The sequence below is a fragment of the Ruditapes philippinarum genome, unplaced genomic scaffold (assembly GCF_026571515.1).
Source record: "Ruditapes philippinarum isolate M1 unplaced genomic scaffold, ASM2657151v2 ctg8618_1_1_1_1, whole genome shotgun sequence".
NCBI classification, from domain to species: domain Eukaryota; kingdom Metazoa; phylum Mollusca; class Bivalvia; order Venerida; family Veneridae; genus Ruditapes; species Ruditapes philippinarum.
The window spans coordinates 29,900-39,216 of record NW_026857628.1 but is presented as its reverse complement, the minus strand read 5'-3'; the positions used below and the strand labels follow the sequence as shown (position 1 = coordinate 39,216).

At 33.3% G+C, this 9,317-nt stretch overlaps 1 protein-coding gene across 1 annotated transcript; it reads left to right on the top strand.

Moving 5' to 3' along the window:
* Positions 1-236: 236 nt before the first annotated feature.
* LOC132750394 (complement C4-like) lies at positions 237-1,833 on the top strand (the record flags this gene model as incomplete). Its single annotated transcript, XM_060740359.1, has 4 exons — positions 237-384; positions 969-1,071; positions 1,404-1,519; positions 1,720-1,833. Coding segments are annotated over 4 exons (391 nt in total), but the record flags the coding sequence as incomplete, so codon positions are not given.
* Positions 1,834-9,317: the final 7,484 nt, after the last annotated feature.

Here is a 9,317-nt window from a genome sequence, read left to right as displayed (position 1 = left end):
TCGAACTTCTGCCTGTACGGGTAAAACACACTGCTGTCACGGTTGCTCTACCTACTGCGCTAACAAGTCATATGTTAATATGTAGTTTTAATTTCATTTTTATAGGTTGTGGCATTGATCTGCCTAACCTATTTTTCGCATTGTTATTGGTCTTTGTTATGTAAACAAAGGCTCAAGTTATCATCCTAGGACAGTACATAAATGCTTTTTCATTTACTGTCTGTGCTTTTTTGAAGTTGGCTTGAGGATGAGATAAGTGGAATGATTGTCGTAGAAATTGGTATCCCTTCTGGCTTTGAAGCTAACAGATGGGGAATTTCAGAACACAAGATGCTTAAACGAACTGAAATAGAAGATAGGAAAGTTATCCTGTACTATGAGGAGGTAACTAAGTTTAATAAAATATGATAGTATTTCTTGTTTTGTTTTTGTTTTACTGTTTGTTTAAAACGATTTAGAGAGAGTGTGAAATACGAAACAAGTATATTCTACGTGATAAACAATTTCAAGCAATTCAAACAAAAATGTTTTTTTTCCTAGCCACAGTTATGAAATATTTGTAATTCAAATTAATAAAGATACAATGCATGTATAGTTCATTTACAAAATACATGTAACAAACAGTGGATGAATATTATTATTATTTAGCCTGTGTCTATATAGAACTACTTTACCATAAATAATATTTAATGGTCCTCTTGAAAGGTTTTTGATAATACTAGATTTGTAGCATCTTTGTCTCTTAACTTTAGATATTAGCATTTCGATTCAAGTTTAATAAGTTAGATATATTCTTAATTTCTGAAAATTCTGACTAGAAATTCTGAAATACGGTGTGGTTTTATTAAAATTATGCTGCCTGGAAAAATCAATTATATAATATTATATAAATTTAATTCAACTGATGTGTTATGAACTGATATTTCAAAGATAATACCAATGTAATCATTTTATTTATATTTTTATAGGTAAAATCTGTTGAGTTATGTACAGATTTACGTTTTGTTAGGGACAAGTTGGTTGCGAAGACAAAGCCGGTACCGTGTAAAGCGTATGAATATTATGAACCAAGTATGAAATTATTTTTACCCTTCATTATTATGAAATAAAATCATCAAATACATGTAATGCAAATGTAGCAATATAAATGATTTGTTAAAGAAGATAATATACGTATTGAAGTTATTCCCCAATAAATGGTCGCCAAACATAGCAAAAATGAAAATGATTTAGGCTTTGTTGGACGAAATCTTTTCATCGAAGCGTTTAAAAAAACCTCAAAACATGTAGATCCATAGATTCATGATTATTAAAAACATTCACTCAGACAGTTTTAATGAAGCAACAATAAACTCATCTTGCAATGCTTTTTTAGATTATTTGTGTACAACTGAAAATTTTAGGCAATGAGGTGACTGTGTTTTATGCACCATTGTCAGCCAAGAATGCAAACATATGTGATATATGTGGTGCTGAGTGTGGTTGTCAGACTTCGAAAGAGAAAATTTGGTTTCCGCAGGTAATATATGAAAAAGAAGTTATTGTTTAAAAGAACTGTCATGTTGTATTTGTGAAATGACCATACTTGAGTAACTGATGTTATTGCCTTCTGATGGTAGACCAAGGCATTATTGTTATATGCTCTTTGTATCATAATTCTTCCTTTTTATAAAAGTTGTAATTTCTTGTATGTTAAATATACTTTAACATCTCTTTCAGTCATGGTGCAAGAAGAAAATATAGGATACAAATTGCCAGTATCGACAGTGTCGAATTTCATTTGAAATATATATGAAAATTTAATGAAAACGAAAACATAAAAAATAGATTGTATAGATTTGTTTGTGAAATATATTTTTGATGTCGTTAATGTGAGTCCGATTGCACCTGTCGTGCTTCTCAGCACTATTTAAATTGTGCTCTTAGTATGTTCTTTAATTTAATAAGGATTTTAATTAATCGCCTATTTAAATAAAATCGGGCGATTAAAGACGGCAAGTTCATCCAATTAAATAGTGACACTTGCATATCATCACGTTCTCAAAGGGTCATAAAGTTTGATAAACAAACTAATCACACATGACCAACAGTGACCTTGTATTACACCTCCGGGCCGCTCATGTATTTAGGTTTTTTAGGATAGTATTTCTTTTACGTTGGCGCCAATAAAAGTCGCAAAATGAAAATATTATTCGACAGAATTAAATTATTGTTGCTTTTGGCGCCATTGGCGGTCGTGATTGATCTAACTGTATGAAGTTAACATACAATTTTCTCTAATCAACACGATTTAATTTAAATGACGAACATTGCATTGTATGGTTACAAAACGTAACAAAACTCAGTAAGTCGTGCAATTATAACTTGGTAACTTCGGTAAGTCTACGATAGTGTAATGTTAAAAAGTACTGTAATCTATTATGAGATGTTACACTCTGTCGGATCAGATTGCTTACTTTCAAACTAAACGCACATGAGCGCAGTTGTATGCGGCTAGTTACAAGTATTAATTAACGCTTTTTACCATGACCTCGAGCTGTTGCGAGTTTTGCTCCTTATATAGCCACATTAATCTTCTCATTCAACATTAAGCATTAGAAGAGATCACAATCATCAATCTAATTTAATTTGCAATATTTTTCAACTATGAGACCACCTTATCTCTGTTATAAGAGATGAGAGAATAGAATAGAACCAGTTCATCCGAAACTGTCTACCTGCAGAGTTTCTGTTTGAGTTGCAGCTTGTATGATTAAAGCCCTTCTCCTTGTGTAGCAATAATGATTTATGCAATCATATAATAGATGTAAATATTATGTTGTCACTTCTGTCAACTTGTGTCATAATCAATATTTTTTTTGTCAAGAGACAATACTTATAGTCGGTCGAACTGTATATAAACTGTTCTTCAAGCCCGAAATATTACTACATCGAAATAAAGGCCAATTTTCGATTACTGCACACTCCGTGCGTAGCTCAAACAGTATTTTACATATAGTCATGAAACATAACGACAATGTTTGTCATCATGTGGTGTTGTGCACTTGGGGATTCGCTATGGGATTTATCCAGTATTTCTAGAGTTATTGACCTTGACTTAATAAAAAAAGCATTCCATTATTTTATGTTTTTGTTCCTTGAGTGCCTGAGTTAAAATCAACCAACTTTACAAGAATAACATCACTATGAAGCTATGCACCTTGGGTTTTACATGTGCGTTTTTTTTAGTTTTGTTAGAGTTATTGCCCTTGACTTGTTCATGCATAGCAAAAAACGTGTTTGACCTGTTGATATGAAGGTTTGCAAGAATGGTCAGCACGTTTACTTTTGCACCTTATGGGGGTTTGCATGTGGATTTATTCAGTATTTGTAAAGCCCTATACTAAGTATTAGATTTTTAGTTTTCAATTTGTGGCACATGTAGCCGAAAAATATTTGACCTAGAGTCATAAGATTGACAAAGCAGTGGAGTGTGGGGGCACCCGTGTCCTATGGACACATTTCTAGTTGATATACTATTCATACCTGATTGATTAGTAGGCTAAATGAGCTACGATATACTTTGAAAATAGGATTTTTAAGTATATTAATAAGAAACTAAAATGCTAATGGTCACTCAATTTGCATAGGCTTATAAAGTCTCTCATGTAAAGGACAGTACAACCGAGTCTGCAATTTTCATGTAATTTTTCTGTTTTTAATGCTTCCGAGGGATCACTTTTTACCAGATATTTATATAGGAAAATACATTTAAGACTTTTTTCATTTTATGAAAATGTTATGCCTAGAGGTTAGATGTTTGACTTGTAGCATTGTCAAGTGGACCTCTATAAAACTTTTATAAATCATGCTAATCTTGATCAATTTGACTGCACCCGGGTATAGACTTGTATTATAAGTAAAAATAACTTAAAAGATTTCTCCACCCATAGCTTAGATGATTGGCAGGTAGAATCACAATTTGCCCTGCTACAAAAAAATAAACTTATATCTTCTCTTGTGAAATTACAATGTCAAGACCTTAGTTATTTGGCCTGAAGCATTGCCAAGTATACATGTACAAAAGATATGAATCATCTCTCTTTACCACTGTAGTCAAAAAATGCCCCGTCCTAGGGGTCACATATTTTACAACAATGCAGCCTGGAGAGAAAAAATGACAAATCTAATATGACCTAATTAATGGTTTTCTTAGACTTAAGGAAAAGTTGTATCTCGTAAGTATATGGTAAACATTTTTACACATGGACAGTTTTGGTAAAAAAAAAACTGTATTTTTCTCACCAGTCAATTCAGCTTTTGAGTGTGTTAGATTCAGAGAAATTTACGGCCTTATCAGTACTTGTTATCCTTCTTCGCCCATAATGCCAACTTATTTAATCCATAAACGTAACAAGTGATATAAAGAATGCAAACAAAATGTTTTAAAACATTAGAACATAAAGGTCATATGTACTTAACAGAATAAAGTCAATCACTTACAAGGTTTACAGAACATTATTGTTTTTGTGTCGTTACAAAATACCTTTCAGAAAGGCATATAATGAATAATTTGTTTCCTCTGACCATTCATGTAAGCGCAGATAGCTTAAAGGGGTAGAATTTATCAGCATACTAGTACTCGTACATGTTTCATTCTAAAATATGATGAACAAGTATACTTTGTAATGATAATATAATAATGTTCTGGGGCCCGACTTATCAACGATCATACGATTTTGGAAATCTTATCATACGATTTACGATTGTCGTACACTTGATCGTAAAACCGTCTTATTAACGCAATCGTACGTTCAACCTAAAATCGAAGGACTTTCATAGACGTACGATTCTTACGCCTGTTCAATAACACGTACTCTCCAAAATAGAGATAAGGCACAAATAAATGTCAAAAGATGCTAGATGACGTGCTGAAAAGATGAAATTGAGGAAAATGAAATCCACAGGATGACACCATTCATTGAATCAAATGGGAAATAGATGTATAAATTTTAAAATCAACCAAATTTTAAATAAATTACATTTAATTAATTCCCAACTAAAATTCTAAATTGCATCAAGTTAGCATAACAAAGTCAGATAATTTGAACTGATTTATATAAAACAAGAGTAGGCGGGGCAATAAACGCCCAAGTGTAAGTAATCCAAATTTAAAAGTTCGCAAAAATAAACCTTGAATTTGAGAAGAGACACTTATCCCGAATATGTTTTATTTAATTATGATTATGATACTTAGTGATCTCCAGGGCAGATATATACCCCTAAGTGCATGATTAATATGAAACTTTTGTTGAACGAGCACATACCAAGTAACTAAGCTCTGACCACCAGACAACTAATAACAGGTACTTATGTGTATAGTAAAAGAGGTTATGTGGTGCATGTACATATAAATACTGACTTTAAGTTTTTTATAAGTAAGGTGAACCACCTCTAATGCATTACCTCCACTTTGAAGAGTATTCACATAGGTCAGAAACACTATCAATTGCATTGAAACTCAGGGTCATGGGTCCAAACACCAGAAGGGACGTGGGTTTAAACCCCAGAAGGGGAAACTTTTTTTTTCTTTTTCTTTCTTTTTAAATATATGTTTATATATATCTCAGATACCGTAAGGAAAGAAAAAAGTGTTTGATTTTAATAATGTAATTATTGAAGGTTTTGGTAAATTTAATAGCAAATATGATACTAGTTATTTTTAAAGTTTAATAAAATAAAAACTACACGATAAAAGTATTTTATATCTTGCAAGACCAACTAATATACTTTTAAAAAATGGAATTTTGAAAACAGTTCCTCATTATGGTAAATTCAAGCGATATTTTAAATAAGGCATTTTACATAGGAAAATGGTCTAATAAATGCTTATGGTGGGTGGGGGGTAACATTTTTATAAATATGGAAAACATTTTGTTTAGAAACAATCATTTTGCTTGTGTTATTTGTTACCTGAATGTTAGCATTTGTTTCTTAACAATGATCAATAGGAAATCATTTTTCATAATGGTGATATTATAGATTATTTAGGTTTTCCTCATTTTTGAAAAACAGTCCTTCTAATACCAAAGTTTTAGTTCAGAAAAATGTCCATAACTCATAAAACACACAGTATATTCTGTTTAAATTTTGCATACAGGTGACCTTTAAGGCATTTAACTGTCCTATGTTGTCAATTTAACAGGTCCCTATAGTGCCCATTAGGGGTTATCTACCTTAATGATAAAAATTAAACTACAAATGATATTATACTAGTACTTCAAAAGCATTGTGTTTACACAGACAAAAATTATTAAACGCCGCTTGCACGCGGCGTCTAGTAGATATGCATTTGTCCATACAGCAATGGGGAAAATTTTAGACTAGATTTTGTTTGTTTGTTTTTTTGTTTTGTTTTTTTGTTAACAAAATCATACTGTTTTTAAATTTTCTAATAAAAATAGCTTTTATGATGTACAACTTGTCACAGAGCTTTAAGGGATTAGAATAAACGTTTAACTGAAGTGATAGTGCCATGCTTGAATATCATATTCTTTTCATCATTATCTAATTTTATCTACATAATAAGTAACGTGCCAATAAGCTAGTCTATAGTCGATTGTTCTTAAACTTAGCCGTTGAGAGGTGACACCTGAGGCAGTGTCACTTACTTCATTTGTTGCGCCTTGTTGAAGTTTGGCTCCTGCTTAAATGGTCATATTAAGCTTGATATTATGCTCAATATGCTAGCATTTAGTCTTCGTTGACGGGGTAGAAGGGAACCAGGACAACTTTGATCAAAATCACTTGTCGAATCATTAAAATACAAGTTACAAAGCCTAAACCACGCCCACTATCCGAGAGGCCGTTCTCACTCAACCGTTAAGAAAGTACAACAAACCGATTAAGCTACGGCCTGTAAGGGGATATCACTGCAGAAAAGTTTGTCCTCAATATAATTCGAACATTATGCAATTCGTACCAATTTAGATTGGTATATTCTCGGCACATATTGTCTTAAATTCACTTTAAGTATACAAATCATTTAAATTTTATTTGTTATCCAATTTATTTTGATTCGACCAGACGTTTCAGTCTTTGTCGCAACAGACAAACATTTAAGAATTTCAGACCTGGCATTATTTTGTGAAATTAAGAGTAGGTTCTACTTTTTCAAAAAATATGCATTTTATTATTAAACAACGAGCACATACAAAGAACATGGAGAAAAAATTTATTTGTGCTTCGGATATTCAACTGTAATAGAAAATGATTTTCAATGCTGATTGACTGTTCACATCATTTAGCGGCGTCTTTGATGTGCAGCATCAACATTTAACTTGTGATATTTTGAAATTGTATTATAAAGTTTACATTATCACCGGTAAGCACATGTACGGTACATTTAACACAACATACGACTAATCGGCGTTCTGCTTCTAAATGAGATGGTTTTGTGCGTTCAAATATTTAAGACTATTTGCAATCGCAAAACACGGATGTATTCATAAGTCGAAAAGATTAGCATTTACGCAGTGGGTAATTAGGTCGGTTGCTTCTGTTAATTTCATGTTCTACAACTATTGTTTAAGTTAGAATACTCTTTTTTTAGAAACAACTTTTAGTGACGTCATTGTGACGTCACGACGTAGTGTTCTTGCTTAGCGACGTCATGAGTATTATGATATGTTAAATGAGTACTGTGCAGTCATAATAAAGTGTAAACTATGCAGTGGTGTTGGCGTATTATATCTAGTGTTGGTGTTAACAAGTGGTAGCAGAGGCGTATTGAGATATCCTCGGTGGAAATCAGTGTTTTATAATTTCAATAGATTTTTAACAGAGAATTTTGCTTCCAAGCCTGGAATTCAGCATGACAACCAGGATTAATCTTCCCGTTTTAGGAAAAGGGAAAAACTATGAGAGATTTAAGCAGGAACTTTTGGCATGGAAAGAAATTACTGACTTAAGCAAAGAAAAACAAGGTATTGCTGTCGCATTGACACTTCCTGAAAATGGCGAATCACAAATTCGAGAAAAAGTATTTGATCAACTTTCATTGGACGAGTTAAAGGGCTATGGTGGTTTGAATGTTCTTATTCGCTTCTTGGACCAGCATCTTGCTAAGGATTATCTTACTGATAGCCTGGAAAAAATTGAGGATTTTGAAGATTTTAAAAGGTTAGAAGGACAATCAATAACTGAATATGTGGCTTTGTTTGATTCCAAATATAGAAAGATAGCGAAGAAGAAAATGACATTGCCTAGTGAGATACTGGCTTTCAAACTGCTGACAAAGGCTAATATTTCAAATGCAGAGAAGTTGTTAGTCCTTACAGGCATGAACTATGTTAATAAGATAACACTTTACGAGGACGCCAAGAAGTCACTGAAGAAATTTAAGGGCAATGATACAGAATCATCAAGTATCCAGACAAGTATCAAGTTAGAACCAGCTTTTTTGGCTGCAAATGAAGAGGCCCTGCTTGCAGCGGGGTATACAAAACGGAGCGGCTATCATGGTAATTACAGTGGTGAAAGAGCGGGTAATTGGAAGCGGGGAAAACTCAGAGAGAATCCTAGAGGAGAGTTTGCCACTGATAATCGAAAGAAGGGATTGACAAAGAACATTCATCCCACAGGACCAGATGGTAGACCATCGACATGCAAATCATGTGGGTCTTTTCGTCATTTGTTGCCTGCATGCCCGGATAGCTGGGAAAATATGAAGAGAGTCAATGCAGTTGAAGACCACGCTGTTCTTTATACTGGGTATGATACAGATGAAATCAGACGACTAGGAATTGATGCTCGAAACTGTGCGGTCCTCGACAGTGCTTGTAGCAGTACAGTATGTGGAAGAAGTTGGATTGACAATTACTTAGAATCTTTGGACAATACAGACAGAGAGAAAGTATTACAATCAGAAGGTCAGAGAGTGTTTAAATTTGGAGGGGGAACATGCCTGAAATCATGAAATATTCTTCTTCTACTCTCTCGTACTGCAATAAAGAAAGCAGTAATAAAGATGGATCTTGAAAATGATACAGCGACCATTATGGGGACAGATGTAGCACTGAACTTAACAACATCAGGCCATTACTGCATTCCAATAGATAAAACAGTGGAAGTTCCAGTGGAAAAGGTGTATGCAATTGTCCTTCAAAATTTGAACACAACAGAGAGGCGTAAAACTCTTGTGAAATTGCACCGACAATTTGCTCATCCTCCAAAGAAAAGATTGGCATCACTATTGAAGGACGCTGGAATATGGAAAGCTGAGTATGAAGCAGATCTTAACCAGATTGTAAACGGATGTGAACTTTATGCCAAGACTC